Genomic DNA, 16,121 nt, shown 5'->3' with positions numbered 1-16,121 from the left:
AATACATAAATAAAAAGAAGTCCGCATTTAGCTGTCTTTTCAAAACAGAAAAGGGGAAATAACAAATCAAGAACACACAGAAAAAAACAAGACAAGAGAAACACGATTGTTAGGTCTTGTTCATCGTGTTTCAGATTGAATGGATCAGAGAAGAAGAGGTGATCCAAGAATATACATCGTCACTCTTCTGTTTCTGTCATGTATCCTCTCAGGAGGAGTCCTTCTCGGACTTTACCTCCACCAACATGATCCGAATCCTCTGTTTCTGCAAGCGGGTATGTTCTTCGTTTGTGTCCCTTGGCTCTTCTGGCTCTTGGCTTACGTTTACTCCTGCGTCCTCAAGCCTTGCGCGGTCTCTGTGAGCAAGAAGAGCGTTACAAGTTTTGATCCGGAGAAAGGCGAGGAGAAGAACAACAAGAATGTGTCGGAGAATGCAATGCCAGCTTCAGATCCTGTGGCTGAGGCCGAGCCGAGTGAGAAAGCCAACTCTCATTGACGTGTGAGACAAGGAATGCTACCATGTGAAGGACCCATAGAAGAAGTATTTGTTCTGTTGTGGCTTTAATTTTTGTTTTTTCTTTTCTTATGGTTTTTGATGAATTAAGAAATTAAATCATTAACCAAAACAAAAGATCTCTCAGAAACAGAGCAACAAAGCAATAGCACTTACTGAAAGTAGTTAAATAAGAAACAGAGTATTTTAATTTATTTCATTTATCTGTAGTGAAGATGAATATTCGTCTTCTTCCTCCTGACATCAGAGGTGCAAGCATCAGCTGAAGAAGAAGATGTCAAGCAACCAAATTTCCTATTCACTTCTCTCCACACACTTATCTTCTTCTTCCAAACGATGAACAACACATTCATGATTCTAAATCTCAAGCCCTAACAGCTTTTAAGTTTTTACTTGTCTTCTCCATTTCATCATCATCATCACCAGAACCCCCAATCTCTTCTTCTTCTTATCTTCTATAGCCCTAATCTCTTTAGCCACTGTATTACTACTATCTGATGCCAAGAAACAAACAGAACCTGAGCAATTTTTTAAAAAGTTTTGACTAGGACAAAAATAACCTCCATCAAAGAAGATCCATAAACTTTATTTCAAATTCGTTTTTGATTAAAAAACAAATAGCTTTGTCCTTCAAATAAATAATAGGTATTCAATGTTTGTAGTGTTTCAAAAAAAAAAAAAGCTTCAAACTTCAGAAGGAGTCTTTGTTGTCATTTGATCAACGGCATGAACAACGTTCTGAAGCTCCTCCCAAATGGCTTTGTAGACCATCCTTTGTCTGTTCACTGCAGACTGTCCCTCAAAAGCCGATGATACCACATTGATGCTACAAAAAACATACATAATACATTAAGCAATTCTGTTGTTCAGTAACAGAATCATCTAATATGAAAAGCAAAAGTAAAGATTCTTGCTTGGTATATTTATCTGTTTCTGCTACTACAAGAATTCAAAATCTTAACACCAGGAGAACAGATGATGGATCAAGTTCTAACTTAAACCCCAACTTTGATGATTCTACAAAGTAAAGATTGAATGATACTGGTTGAATTCGAAAGCTTTTTGGATTTTGTTTTCCACACAGTACAGAGCAACTTAATTATCAATATTCTTACCAAGCTATGAAGAAAAAGACATCTCAAAAAGTGATATATGTTTCTATATCTATCAAACTTCAATAAACACTACTCCTAGCACTCACACATCAGTAATTAATAACGAATGGATTGGGAATATAATACGAGTTATGCAGAGTAGTTACCAAACATGACGTCCATCTCCAGACATATCCTTGACAGAAACTGACTCTGCATTCAACTGTTCTTTGATCTGCACAACAAAACAAATCCATATGTGTTGATAAACCGAAAAAAAAGAATCGAGCTTTACTCACACTTACATAAACAAAACAGATTCCTTCTGAGACAAAGATTCCTCTTTTATGATCTTAACTTCCTAATCTTCGATCATTTGAGCTACTGAGAAGAGTGAGAGTCATCAGAAACCACAACACACAAAGATTTAAAAATCGAACCTTTAGCTCCATGGACTGCATAAGGGTTTGATCAATAGACCCAGCATCGTTGATTTGAGAGGATCTAGCACTGAACCCACGGCTGCGAATGTCCACGACACCAAACCCAGAAACTCCTTTGCCGAAAATCGACGAAGACGGCGCAGCAGTCTCTCCGCGAGACAAAACGGCGCTTAAACATCTCGAGCTGGAGCTTCTCGCGGCGGCGGCACATGAGAGAGTTGATAGAAACGAAGCGAAGGGTCTCTTTGGAGACTGGAAGAGGAGATGAAGGCTCGCTCTAGTGGAGGAGAGAAGAACGTACGGACGTGTTGTCGCCATCAAGGTAGTCGCCATTGCTGAGCGTTGGGTTGGGGAAGAGAGCAAAATGTTTTGGGAAACATACAAAAAAAAGTTGAATATGGGCTGGGCTGGGCTATACACCACAGTAAAGTTTAATTCACTTGTACTTTTCTTGTTTCGGTTGTGCTAAAACAAATTTTTTCTATGTTTCTTTTCCTGTTTTTTTTTTGCTAAAAATTTCTGTATACTTCTTGTGCTATAATTATCATTCAATTATTTTTGTAAATAGGTGGTTCGTTACGTAACTCTTGAAACTCATCAGTAGAAAACGTTAACGGTTAAACAAGAAAAACAAACAATTCCGATGACAATCAAGTACAAATATTTATTGACGTTATTATCTTACAAAATACCTGAACTATTTCTACCTCGTTCGTAAAAGTTGTTTATCTGTTTTCTTGTCCAATTCCGCTGTGCTCAATCAAGTAACTGGCATGTGACTTTGTGGGGTTTGCACCGGTAGTTGTTATTATAGATGATAGAACGATCACAGAACATATATCTTGTATGTGTTTCACTTTTATGACTATGTGGGGTTTGCACACTGCCTAGTGATAATCATAGATGATAGAAGGACCGTAGAACAAATATCTTGTGTTGTTTTTTTTTCTTTTTGCCTCTTACTGGTTATAATCGTTGTACGACTAGACATGGTGGTGGTCCAAAAAAGAATCGTATGTGAAACATGTCGTCAACATCTTACATTTTGTCTTGATGGGTTTTACAACATGTGAACTTTTAACTAACAAAAAAAAATCATACAGAAACACACAGGCGCAATGTTCATTGTGAAATTATCGTATAGATATTGTTTAACTGAATGTTATTTCAAAGCTTACATAAACCTGAATAGCTTTGGTTAGCTTTCAAAAATCTACTCTCGCTTTGGTTAGCTTAATTTATTAGGCTCTTTTCCACTTATAATGCTTTCCTGTTTTATTTTTTTGCCTTGGAAGCATTTTTTCATCTAGGTTTATTTCTGTAATAACTGAACCTTTTTTCATCTTCGTAATGATATTAACATTCGTAGCAAAAAAAAAAAAAAAAAAAACCTGAATAGTATAACGAATTTTAGAAGAACAATCTTTGGGTTTTCTCCGAATTTGTAGCTGACAATCCACTGATAAATATGCTTCTTCATAAATTTGTCGCTCAGTCTTAAACATCGCATCTATTGTGGTTCAGTTTAAGTAGCTGATTACAGTTCCTTATTAATGAAGATTTTCCATGAAAATGATGATGTAAGTAAACCTAAAGTGCTCTCATTAACACCATTCATTTAATTCCAATAGGGGTCGAAATGATTGTGGAGTAAAACAAACTTGCTAAATGAGACAAGTTTAACTATGGGACAAAACAAACGTACTATATTAGATAAATTTAAGTTTAGTTGTCGCTCTAACTGCGTTCATATTTCACTAAAGGAATCGACAGGTAACAATGAAATTGGTGATGGGATACAATCAGAATTAGTATGTGGCTATCGTGAGTCGAACATAACAATTTGAATACGCAGAATATAACGAACACCAAAAAAAGATTAGTGATTATACGTGTGGTATACATAATTGAAGTGTGGTATACATAATTGATCATGGGCATATGCAAGTAAAACATTTGTTATAAATTTTCAAAAATTTTAAATTAATTTATATAAATATTTGCTTTAAAATTTAAAAATACTTTATTAAATTATTATAGTCCTCAAAATTTGAAGACCGATTTTAATCGTACAAAGTTAATACTTACCAGTTTTAACCAATTATTTATAATTTCTTCGGATAATACTGTATTATTTGATAAAGCTGGTTTAGATAATTTAATATACACATATAACTACAAAGAATTCACTTCAATCTGCTGTACAATCTTTTTAAAAATTGTTGAATGAGTCTTTTTAGCCGGCCCTCACTCCATTTAAGACCAGGTCTAGTCAGTTCAACCTGCTGTATACTCCATATATTAATCAGTTTCCTTTATATCCCCGGTTATAATTTATGTATTTTGGTTCATAATGGTTGCTTTTAATTTTATTGAACGAAAATATATGTGTTGCTGAACTTCCAATCTTTTAGGAAAGTGGCTGCGATTTATTCTAACAAAACTGCAGTAATATCCCGTGTACGTTTGTAGTCCATATATGTATACTAGTATACTACATGCATAAGCCGTATTCAACCAAGTTCTATAAAACTCTAAGCCGGGTTTAGTCATTGCGTAGTTCCGTGGATGTTAGGAATGCTTTATGTTATAATACACATTAAGCTGCATACAAATAACTTTAGTCTCTAAGAACCGTCAAAAGTTTTAAAGTAGAAATATATAAGCCGGTTTAGTCATTGGGTAATTCTTACCAAATCTCTCTTTTTTTAATTGATCCATTAGGGTTGGTATGATAATTTTAAAGAATAAATTATTACGATGTCTTTGACTGTTTATTTTCTCTTGGCACAACCGCATAAAATATTTCATTGACCTATAATTCTTTTAAAATGTTATATGGATCATAAGATTTTTAAGTTATTAAACTTTTATTGAAATTAAGTTTAAAATGTTTATGCCAATTCTTGCATTCTTGCATTCGTTATTGATATTATGATTTAATATAACACGTTATGAATCCAACCACTCTAAATTTATATCTAACTGTTTGTTTATCAAACGTTCATTTCGATTTTGTGTTGCCTCTTCATTGCTAACCGTCACAAACAAGACAAGTTTTAAGATTTTATTTATTTTTAGACGACTGCTCAAACAACTAGGAACAATATTTTAATTTATACAGAGCTATATTTATTTTTCGTTCACTCATTTCAAAAAATATGTTATCTGTTTCGTGTATATCTAAATGAATGTTAGTTTAATCAAAGTTGTCAAAAGACGATTGAAAAACGTTAGTTTTAACATATTCAAATTCTTTAGTTACGGAAAAGGAATTTAAATTACAGAGCATGTTTCATTAAGTAACAAACTGTGCAATTAGGTGTGAACAAACTTCTTGGTCGATCAGACAAATGCCAAACTTTGATAATGCCATCAATTAATATTCGATCATGGGTCAGTTCCCTTGTACGTACACAGTACTATTTAGTTAATAATTAACTAAGGTGATTAAATTATTTAAAACACTCATAATTACACGTCAATATTATTTTAGTCATTAAGATTTTCTCTCCATCTGCCACTATAAATAAGAGATGTTATATCACCACCATATCTCAAACCATGGAGCTGAAAATCGCTCCACCAGTAACCTCCGGCTCACTTACCTTCAAGGTGAACCGACGGGAGCCAGAGTTAGTATCCCCGGCCAAGCCAACACCGAGAGAGCTCAAACTCCTCTCCGACATTGATGACCAAGAAGGACTAAGATTCCATATTCCCTCTATCTTTTTCTACAGACACAACCCCAATGTTTACTCTGATCCGGTCGCAGTGATTCGGAGAGCCCTGGCCCAGACGCTGGTCTACTACTATCCGTTAGCCGGTAGGCTCCGAGAAGGACCGAACCGGAAACTTGCAGTGGACTGTACAGGCCAAGGCGTCTTATTCATAGAGGCAGATGCTGACGTTACACTAGCTGAGTTTGAAGAAAAGGATGCTCTTAGTCCTCCTTTCCCTTGCTTTGAAGAACTTCTCTTTGACGTAGAAGGTTCAAGTGAGGTTATCAACGCACCTTTGATTCTTATCCAGGTCAGTTTCACCATATATTTAGTATCCAACTTTCAAGTTAACAAAAAGTTTTTAAAACTTAGTACTGTATCATAATATAATTGTTATTTTGTTTCATTCAATAAAATTTTACAAACGTTTCTATAATTAATTGAGTTATATTTAATAAATACATTAAATGATGTATTTTTGAAATACAATGATTAATGTAGAAAAATACAATGAATTTTTGTAATCATGTGCTTATACTCAAAATAACTTATATCATGAAACAAAAAAGAGCCAGCTAAAATTGATTTTTCAAATAAAACATGAGAATATTTTGGCTGTAAAAAAAACTAGTATTTGTATTCTGGAGAGATATAGTACACCCAAATATTACCTAGTATCAATAAAAGAGAATTAAAAAAAAAAGAGAGAATAAAACAAGAATACATTTATGGGTGATGCTAATTTCTTGCAGGTCACGCGTCTGAAATGTGGCGGGTTTATCTTCGCCATCCGTCTCAACCACGTAATGGCCGACGCTGGAGGTCTCTCACTCTTCATAAAAACGATTGGCGAGTTCGCACGTGGATGTCACGCTCCAACGATCCCTCCCACATGGGAACGTCACCTTCTAAGCGCCAGAGTCCCGCCACGTGTGACACAAACGCACCGCGAGTACGACGAATCGGCAGCAGCCGATGCAGAACCCGTCATTGGAGACGGGGAAACTCTTGTCAGCAAATCATTCTTCTTCGGCGGCGCAGAGATGTCAGCCATACGGAAGCTCCTCCCACCGGACATCGCCAACCGCAGCACCGGTTTAGAAACGCTGACGGCGTTCCTGTGGCGTCAACGCACCGCCGCTCTACGACCCGACGCGAACAAGGAGATGCGAGTCATATTCATCGTCAACGCGCGTCCCAAGCTCAAAAACCCAACGTTACCTCGAGGATACTACGGAAACGCGTTTGCGTTCCCAGTCGCAATCGCAAACGCCAGAGACCTAACGGAGAAACCGTTAGAGTTCGCTCTGAGACTAGTGAAGGAAGCTAAAGCGAGCGTGACTGAAGAGTACATGCGATCGCTTGCGGATCTTATGGTGACTAAGGGGAGACCAAAGTTCTTGGCGGACGGAGCCTACTTGATATCTGACGTGAGAAACTTTGCGGATATCGATCTCGGGGTTTGGGGTAAACCGGTTTACGGAGGGATCGGTAAGGCCGGGGTTGTGGACTCTCTGGGGTCTAGCTTCTACGTTTCGGCTGAGAACAGGAAAGGTGAGAGAGGGATTCTTGTGCCGGTTTGTTTGCCGGAGAAGGCGATGCAGAGGTTCGTGGAAGAGCTTGAGGCCGTGTTTAACGGTCAGTCTGTTGTGTCCAGTGGAGGAAACAAAATCTATCGTAAACTGATCATGTCTTGTCTGTAAAATATAGTAATGATTTAAGTGTAAGATTTGTTAAGGAGTTCTCCACACTCAAAGTTATTTCCGACAGTTTAATGCTCATCAGAGCTAGGGCAGGGCATTAAAACCGAACCCGATCACCCGAACCGAACCCGGTCCGATAAAACCGGTTCGGGTCGGGTTCGGATCTTGAGAAATACCCGAATGGTCACATATTTTTGGTATAATGGGTTACGGGTCGGGTCGGGTAAAAAGCACCAACCCGATCGGGTTAATGGATACCCGAGCATCGAGTGATATATGTCTAGGTTTCCATTTTTTCCCCCTTTCGATTTCTCTTGATCTTGTTACGATTTGATCGTTTCTTCTCAATATTGAGATTTCCCTAAATCATGATCCTCTTTCCTAAACATATCCTCTCCGATTTCTCTTCCGATCGGTTCCGTGATTCGCAAACCCTTGTATCTCCTTTCTTATATAAGTTGTGCTCTTCACCGAAGTACAAAGCATCAAAACTCCTCTCCTCCTCCTTCGACGATTTCATTAAGAGGTGAGATACTCTTCCTCCTTTTCTCTGCAATCGAGTAATGGCTAGATGTTCTGGGGTTTATGGGTCATTCGGATTTGTCGGGTTTATGGGTTTCCTATTCAGCTAGTTGTTTTCATGAACAGAACAACGTCTTATGTTCTTAATTCATAGAGTTATGTTCTGTTGTTAGATGATGTTCGTCTGCAGTTGTTTCATTTTCTTATAAAAAGTGACGTTTTATTTATCTTGATTGATCCTTAAAGATGATTGTTTTTTTAACTTGTGTTCATGTCTATGCGATGATGTTGATGTTCTGTTTTTTCATGTTCTAAAATGTATTTAATCTTTAGTTGTTTTGTCTGTTTTGTTTTGTTCAATCTGACTATTGTTTGTCACTTCTTAGCAAATGGATTCATCAACATTCAAGAACACAAACAGTGGAGCTGACAAGCAAGATGGGGTCGAATACGAGAACTTTGAAACACCAGATAGGTGTGGAAAGAGGAAGGAGACATGTACACCTTGCGAAGAAAGTCCTGAGGCAAAAAAGGTGAAAAAAGTTGTTGTGCCAAGATCAGATGTCTGGAATCATTACACCAGGACAAAGCAGAGCCGTGACAGGTGCATTTGCCACTACTGCCAGAAGGTGTTTTCATGTGCAACAAAATCAGGAACTTCCAATCTCCAGAAGCACCTGCTCATCTGCAAAGAGTACCAGGCGCACTTAATCAGCAAAGGAAAGAGTCAAACTTCCATCGATGATGAAGGGAGTTTGAAGCCATTAAAGGTACCTGAGAAAGTTGTCAGAGAAGCTACGAATGAGCTATTGGTGTTAGCTGAGTTGCCTCTGTCTTTCGTAGACAGTACAGGATGGAAGTATTTCTGCAATAAGGTAAAGTTTTGAATTGTAAATTATTTCTCTGATTTATGAAACTAACGTCAATTTGTTTTTTCCGTGAAGGTGAACCTTTACAAACCTCATTCAAGGCGAACTGCCACTAGAGACATTGTGGAGATGTTTCTGAAGAAGAAAGAAGCATTGAAGAATTATTTGCAGACTAACAAACAAAGAGTTTCTCTCACTACTGACATTTGGGTTTCTCAAGTGACAGGTAAGGTTTTTTCTTTTCTGAAAAGTGAAAACAATCTAATTTTTTATTTATACTAATAGCATTGTTTTTTAAAAAAAAAATTCAGGTGCAAGTTACATGGTTGTAACTGCACATTTTGTTGACCCGACTTGGCAGCTGAAGAAGATCATCCTTGGTTTCAAACTGGTCATGGATCATAAAGGTCAGACGATTTCCACAGTTCTTTTAGAATGCTTAGCTGACTGGGGAATTGAGAAACTGTTTTGCATTACGGTAGACAATGCCACTGCTAACACCTCTGCTCTTAGGCGTTTCCATAGTCAGTTTAGGTCAGTCTCGCCTGATGCTTTGGTATTAGATGGTAACTTTCTTCATATGAGGTGTTGTGCACACATTATCAACTTGATAGCTAGGGAGGGTCTAGGTGATTTAGGTGACAATGTGTTGGCAATCCGCAATGCAGTCCAGTATGTCCGGTCTTCTACCAATAGGTTAAACGCCTTTGACCAAAGGGTTACTACTGGTAAGATGACACGAGGAAGTCTCCCGATGGATGTTAAGACTAGGTGGAATTCAACCTTTCTCATGTTATCAAGAGCCTTGCAGTTCAGAGTGGCGTTTGATAGGATGGAAGCAGAGGATAGACTGTACAATGACTACTTTTTAGAAGTAGAAAATGGTGTTAAGAGGTGTGGACCGCCTGGTCTTAGTGACTGGAATGCTGTGGAGAAGCTAAGGAGGTTCCTGGTCATCTTTTATAATAGCACTTTAGTTGTCTCAGCTTCCTCAAAGGTGAACTCCTACAAATGCTATGGTGAGATTGTGACAATTGAGAGGAATCTCAACGCATTAGCTTGCAACTTAGACTTTGATTTAAAGTTGAAAGCTGAAGACATGTTGCAGAAGTTCTTGAAGTATTGGGATGGCATGAAGAATGTGAACAAGATGTTGATTCTTGCAGCAGTACTCGATCCCAGGAAGAAGATGACTTACCCAAGCTTCTGTTTTGAGACACTGTATGGAAAAGACAGTACAGAAGCCAAAGAAATGAGTGACTCTGTGCTTGATCTCCTTACAAGAATGTTCAACGAGTATGCTAGCCGGTTCAAAGGGGCTAATAGCGAATCATCTCAGGCGAAGCAGACTGAGACGGTGGCTGTTCAGGAGAGTCAAGATCATTTGGACAGGCTCAAGTTGGTTGTTGAAGACTTTGGGTATTTGAGAATGGACTCCGAGTACAAGAATCTTGTTGCTGATTCAGGAAATGAGCCAAGGGATGAGCTGGATATGTACTTAAAGGAACCAGTTGAGAATCAAAAGCTTATGATGGGATTCGAGTTTGACATACTCGGTTGGTGGAAGGTTCACAAAATGAAGTTTCCTGTGCTAGCAGAGATGGCGAGGGATTTATTTGCGATGCAGGTTTAATTACTTCTGTTGTTCCGTTGGTAGTTAATTTTTTTTTTTTTAGAATGCTTAGCTGACTTGAGGATTTACTTGTGATGCAGGTTTCATCAGTGGCTTCAGAAAGTGCTTTTAGCACAAGTGGCAGAATCTTGGAACCATATAGGAGCTGTTTAACCCATTACTTGATCGAGGTTCTGATGTGCAGTGAGCAGTGGCTGAAAGCTGATATTAAGTTCTCTGAGAAAGTCCAAACAAATGAGCAGATTTTAGCTGAAATTGAGTAGCTAGACAAGCTTGAGAAAGGTATGCATTATTTATCTTGGTTTCTCTTACCATTTCATTTGATTGTTGGTGTACTTAACCAAGCTTTTGTTTGTCGCTTCAGAGTTTGGGACTGTGAGGATTGAAGACTGAAGATTGCTTTGGAACTTGGAAGTCTTTTTGTTTCTGTTTTGGTGTTGGCTTTGCTTTATATTTCAACTTTGATCTCATTAGAGATGTACTCTGTTTCGAGTGTTGCTTTTAAGGTTCATTATGAACAAGTTTGCTTTCTTTTGAAGTTTAATAAAGGTTCTTATATGTTTTATTTTCACCATTGTAACTGTTCTGTTGATTATTTATTCTAGTCTTCGTCCCCATTTGGATATAGTTGTGTAAATAACTTGTGTTGCTTAAAGATGAAACACTTATAGACTCTTCGTCACCATTACTTGTGTTTGTGTAATGCATGCTATGCTTTGATTGATTTTTTGAAGTGTGTTTTAGTTTATGTCTATAAGTGTTTCATGAAACAAGATAACAGGTTCATTCTTTCGGGTAGGGATAGGTATTTCGGGTAGTATTAGTAGTTTGGATAACCGAAACCCGGTTTAGAACCGAACCCGGAAAGTAAATGGGTTTAACCGGGTTTAGGATGTGCTACAGAATCCGACCCGAACCCGACAAAACCCGAACCGAAACCGAACCGAACTTTTATAATACCCGATTGGGGCTGATTTTTGTAAACCCGAAAAACCGAAACCCGATTAGAACCGACCCGAACCCGAATGGTCACCCGATTGCCCACGCCTAATCAGAGCTATTTCCGGTAACCTCCAGTCTAAAAATTCATTGGAATTGTAAATGACATCTGATCTTTCTGGGTTTGCAATATTTTTCTTTCTATATGTTTCTAGATCGGACAACTTGGTTGTCCATGATTTAGGAAAAAGGTTCTTCAAGCATATTTCTCTTTGTAACGGACATCACGATTTGGGCCATCGTTTTGGGTTCATTTCTTGTTCTTAGTTTTCTAAACAAATATTCAGTGACAAAAAAGAAAAATTGTTAGATATTTAGTTTTTTCCTAGGTAACTTACAAGTCCACAACAAGTATGAGTATGTGAGTAGTTATACCGATGGCAATTACATCATGGTTCATGTATCGAACACAGAGGAGGAAAAATAGAAGTAGAAAAAAAAACAGAAGGCATGACTGTTAAATCAAAAATATTTTGAGTTCTTCTCAGACAGAGATGCAACTCACTCACTAACATCCTATCGCTTGTGTGGTACATTAAACTCACTAACTAACATCCTATCGCTTGTGGTACATTAAACGCACTAACTAACATCCTATCGCTTGTGTCTCGCTGATTCTTTTCAATCACTGGAGATCTACAATAACTAGATTCATGCCCGGCATGGTCAGGCTCTGCCACTAAGGCACTAACTGTACCAACCAGATGTTAAGCGAAGTAAGCATTGGTCAGAAACTTATCGGTTTTTACGTTTATGTAGCTTCATTACAAGAAAACTATCTATACTCCGACAAAGCTTTCCGAAAATTTCTGTTATCGAAAAAATAGCAATGGAATTCAGACAATTTACCGAGAATAAACAAATTTTGTCGGTATCTAATTGGTAAGTTTCGGTATAGAGTTTTTGTCGGGAGTTTATAGGAATGCTGTAAGATGTGTATTAATTTTTTTTATTGAATAGTGCCCTGAAAGGAATAGAGTTCTTCAATACACATAGAGATGGAGTCGCTTGTTATCTAATAAGTCAGTCTTGTCAAAGGTGTAAGAGATTCAGGTTCTAAAGCTTATGTATACTATAGTAGATACTAATGTAGATTATGAGATTATAGATTTATAAATCTCATTATTAGATTTACTAATGTAAATTATGAGATTTATAAATCTACATTATTAGATTTACTAATGTAAATTATGAGATTATGAGATTTATACATTATTAGATTTATAAATGTAGATTTATAAATCTAATAAGATTTATTTTATGAGATTTAATAATGTAGATTTATAATGTAGATTAGTAGATTATGAGATTATTAATGTAGATAAGAGATTCAGATTTAGCTAAGATTATGTATACTACTAGTGGTCTTCCGGCGCTACGCGCCGGGTTCATATGTTTTATTTTAAATGAACTTATAATTTATTTTATGGTATTAGTAAAGAAAATATATTTAAAAATATGAAGATAAAAATATGTTGAAAGAAAATTATATTTTGTGATCTATTTGATAATGGTTATCGACTAAAGTATATTATTTTGTTTTGAAATTGCTTAGTTCAAACCAGAATAACAAAAGTGGTTGTGACTAATCGATTCAATAAAAATAGAATAAAAAGCCGAATAGTCATAACAAAGTTAATTTAATTGGAATTTAAGCATAAAGTAAAGTTGATGTTCGAGAGAGAAAATGTAAATGCTTGTGTTTTTTTTTTTATTATCTTGTTTGAAAGAAGATAATAAATTGTTTATATGTTTTCCTGTGAATCTTTCTATTTGGAGAAGATATAATATATTAAAGGTGACATCACAGTACCAATATGATGATATCAATTGGCAAATATTTTACGCACTGGAGGTGGACCATTTATTAAAGGTTTAACAAATATGTTGAGTAGTTATGGGTTCCAGATGTGTCGTTGAGAAATAACCGGCCTGCATCATGGAAATTTAGTTTATAGTAGTGTTTTTTTTATTAAAGCAAAACATATCCACGTATAGCGGTCGTCGTTAGGTATAGATATGCAAGACATGTGACAATATATTCAGTTTTCTTAGCTCCAACAACTTTAGAATTGATGCTAGTGAGTAACACTACTTTCAGCTCAGACCCATAGCTTTCATAGGTTGCCTTGGGATCAAACACAAAGCCATAAACCTCAAAGGAGTGATGCTCTGAAATCATCGTTAGGTTGAATTTCAACTCTTTCTCCATCGTCTTCTTCTCTTTTTGTTGCAAAGCTTCTTCTCAAAACTGTTGTTTCCTTCTTGGTAACAGTGTTAGTTGTTCTGGGTATCGCAGCTCGTGCTAGCTCCAGAATATTATTTGAACCATCAATCTCAGTGGAAGCATCTGGTTCTGTGCAGCGTTCTTGCTTGCTTATACTGATAGTTTCTTGCAGCCCAAGGTTTTGCATAAACCCTTTCTCCCAATCTTATCAATCTTTGGATGAACCTGGAAACAAAGAGGGTGAGAAATATAACAATCAACCGGTGTATGAAAAAGTGGATAAGTTATTCCTAAATGTCAGAGATAAGAATGTTATAGTTTTCTCACCTCCAACTGTCTTGGAAATTATGCTGGTAGCTAGCACAACATTGGGCTCCGACTCATAGCTCTCCAATTTTCTATGGAATGCAAGAGCCAGTCCCTAACACACAGAGTAACATCCCTGTAAAGAATCAATGATATAGGGCGTCATGAGGGAAAAAATGGCATACCAAGTAGAAGAAAATGACAACCACTATAGAATCAACAATGCAAAGGACCTTTCTATACGTAGAGTTGCCATTATACGATTTTCCGGTATTTGCCATCGTGTTGAACGTTCTTCTGATTGTACTTAGCTCACCAATAACATCTTCCTAATATGAAAGTGGAGCTCTGTTAATTAAGTAGAGATATGCTTAAGCGATAGTGTAGCTATACAAGGTTAGAGGGGTACCGGGTAGCTGTTTGTTATTGTCAGCTAGCTAGGGGATTGTCTACGAGAAGGCTCATTGCTAATACTTCTTCCTGGAACAAAAAGCAGAAATTCAAACTAAAGCCTTGATACAAATTAAGGACATAAAGAAGACTTAAAGTTTAGTTGTAGGCTTGTAGCAAAGTTTTTGTACCTTCAGTGCTTCATATTTTGCAGCTGCACCACCAGCAAGAACAGCTATGAGCTCGCACAGTCTATCTAGCAGTTCTTGTGGCACTGGCTCTCCTTTAAGTTGTTGTGTGAACCTTAAGAAAGGTAACAAAAAAAATCCAAGCTTCAAGTTCGATGCTCTAAGAAAAGGCGAAAATGGGTTTCAATATACCTAATGGGTGAGACGTTTCTGCAAGGGTTTTTCAAAGAGAGATAACCTTAGTGTTTTGGTCTTGGCTTGTGCTTCTCCTAATTCTCATCCTTATCTAAGAAGCCATAAAAGAAGTCGGATTAGATCTGAATCAAAACATAAATCAATAGATAGAGCATCGACTTTCTCACCTATAACTCAGACTTGGTGATGAAGGAGCAAATGAATGGAAAACTCAGAATAAATGTCAGAGCAAAGAGGCAGGGAAAAGGAAACGAAGAGGCAGGGAAGAAGAAGAACGACGAAGAAGAATAACCCTAGTCACATAATTTTGGACTTGACATAATTCTGGGCTTAATAACAAAATTTAATAAAAGCCCAGTTCGTTTATTTGGGAGTGCCACGTGTCAGAATTTGCCCTCCTCTACCTGATGACGTGGCGCAAGGAATGAGAGACAAAACTCTACTTTATTATTTAAGATAGTAGCGCAAGGAATGAGAGACAAAACTCTACTTCTCACCTATAACTCAGACTTGGTGATGAAGGAGCAAATGAATGGAAAACTCAGAATAAATGTCAGAGCAAAGAGGCAGGGAAAAGGAAACGAAGAGGCAGGGAAGAAGAACGACGAAGAAGAATAACCCTAGTCACATAATTTTGGACTTGACATAATTCTGGGCTTAATAACAAAATTTAATAAAAGCCCAGTTCGTTTATTTGGGAGTGCCACGTGTCAGAATTTGCCCTCCTCTACCTGATGACGTGGCGCAAGGAATGAGAGACAAAACTCTACTTTATTATTTAAGATAGTAGCGCAAGGAATGAGAGACAAAACTCTACTTCTCACCTATAACTCAGACTTGGTTATGAAGGAGCAAATGAATGGAAAACTCAGAATAAATGTCAGAGCAAAGAGGCAGGGAAAAGGAAACGAAGAGGCAGGGAAGAAGAACGACGAAGAAGAATAACCCTAGTCACATAATTTTGGACTTGACATAATTCTGGGCTTAATAACAAAATTTAATAAAAGCCCAGTTCGTTTATTTGGGAGTGCCACGTGTCAGAATTTGCCCTCCTCTACCTGATGACGTGGCGCAAGGAATGAGAGACAAAACTCTACTTTATTATTTAAGATAGTAGCGCAAGGAATGAGAGACAAAACTCTACTTCTCACCTATAACTCAGACTTGGTGATGAAGGAGCAAATGAATGGAAAACTCAGAATAAATGTCAGAGCAAAGAGGCAGGGAAAAGGAAACGAAGAGGCAGGGAAGAAGAAGAACGACGAAGAAGAATAACCCTAGTCACATAATTTTGGACTTGACATAATTCTGGGTTT

General features: G+C 37.2%; 3 protein-coding genes and 1 long non-coding RNA gene across 6 annotated transcripts; 2 read left to right on the top strand and 2 right to left on the bottom strand.

Annotated features, from left to right (window-relative positions):
- The first annotated feature begins 139 nt into the window (after positions 1 to 139).
- Positions 140 to 496, top strand: LOC103856256. Its single transcript, XM_009133353.3, has one exon. The coding sequence runs from the start codon at positions 140 to 142 to the stop codon at positions 494 to 496; it is 357 nt and encodes a 118-aa protein (XP_009131601.1).
- A 569-nt stretch (positions 497 to 1,065) lies between these two features.
- On the bottom strand, positions 1,066 to 2,433 carry LOC103856255 (protein BOLA4, chloroplastic/mitochondrial). Its single transcript, XM_009133351.3, has 3 exons — positions 2,049 to 2,433; positions 1,776 to 1,843; positions 1,066 to 1,340 (listed from the first exon to the last, which is right to left on the bottom strand). The coding sequence occupies exons 1-3, from the start codon at positions 2,382 to 2,384 to the stop codon at positions 1,199 to 1,201; spliced, it is 546 nt and encodes a 181-aa protein (XP_009131599.1). The 5' UTR covers positions 2,385 to 2,433; the 3' UTR covers positions 1,066 to 1,198.
- A 2,632-nt stretch (positions 2,434 to 5,065) lies between these two features.
- Positions 5,066 to 7,552, top strand: LOC103856254 ((Z)-3-hexen-1-ol acetyltransferase). Its single transcript, XM_009133350.3, has 2 exons — positions 5,066 to 6,083; positions 6,526 to 7,552. The coding sequence occupies exons 1-2, from the start codon at positions 5,616 to 5,618 to the stop codon at positions 7,474 to 7,476; spliced, it is 1,419 nt and encodes a 472-aa protein (XP_009131598.1). The 5' UTR covers positions 5,066 to 5,615; the 3' UTR covers positions 7,477 to 7,552.
- A 5,882-nt stretch (positions 7,553 to 13,434) lies between these two features.
- Positions 13,435 to 15,613, bottom strand: LOC103856253. Of its 3 annotated transcripts, none has more exons than XR_004456181.1 (7): positions 14,973 to 15,613; positions 14,849 to 14,896; positions 14,614 to 14,770; positions 14,442 to 14,512; positions 14,266 to 14,361; positions 14,054 to 14,168; positions 13,435 to 13,951 (listed from the first exon to the last, which is right to left on the bottom strand). It is a non-coding gene; the product is annotated as an uncharacterized LOC103856253 (long non-coding RNA). The 3 variants fall into 3 exon arrangements; XR_004456180.1 differs by having other exon boundaries at positions 14,614 to 14,725; positions 14,973 to 15,607; XR_004456179.1 differs by having other exon boundaries at positions 14,614 to 14,725; positions 14,803 to 14,896; positions 14,973 to 15,606.
- Positions 15,614 to 16,121: the final 508 nt, after the last annotated feature.

Source organism: Brassica rapa, chromosome A03, assembly GCF_000309985.2.
Source record: "Brassica rapa cultivar Chiifu-401-42 chromosome A03, CAAS_Brap_v3.01, whole genome shotgun sequence".
NCBI lineage: Eukaryota > Viridiplantae > Streptophyta > Magnoliopsida > Brassicales > Brassicaceae > Brassica > Brassica rapa.
Note: the sequence above shows the minus strand (reverse complement) of the source record. Positions and strands in the feature narration are given on the sequence as shown.

Bases quoted from the DNA above. Each gene is read 5' to 3' on its own strand.
- LOC103856256 (XM_009133353.3), top strand. From the start codon at position 140: ATGGATCAGAGAAGAAGAGGTGATCCAAGAATATACATCGTCACTCTT.
- LOC103856255 (XM_009133351.3), bottom strand. From the start codon at position 2,384: ATGGCGACTACCTTGATGGCGACAACACGTCCGTACGTTCTTCTCTCC. The intron at 1,844-2,048 runs GTTCGATTTTTA...TTTGTTGTGCAG, and splicing joins TGCAGTCCATGGAGCTAAAG to ATCAAAGAACAGTTGAATGC. The intron at 1,341-1,775 runs GTAACTACTCTG...TGTTTTTTGTAG, and splicing joins GGAGATGGACGTCATGTTTG to CATCAATGTGGTATCATCGG.
- LOC103856254 (XM_009133350.3), top strand. From the start codon at position 5,616: ATGGAGCTGAAAATCGCTCCACCAGTAACCTCCGGCTCACTTACCTTC. The intron at 6,084-6,525 runs GTCAGTTTCACC...AATTTCTTGCAG, and splicing joins CACCTTTGATTCTTATCCAG to GTCACGCGTCTGAAATGTGG.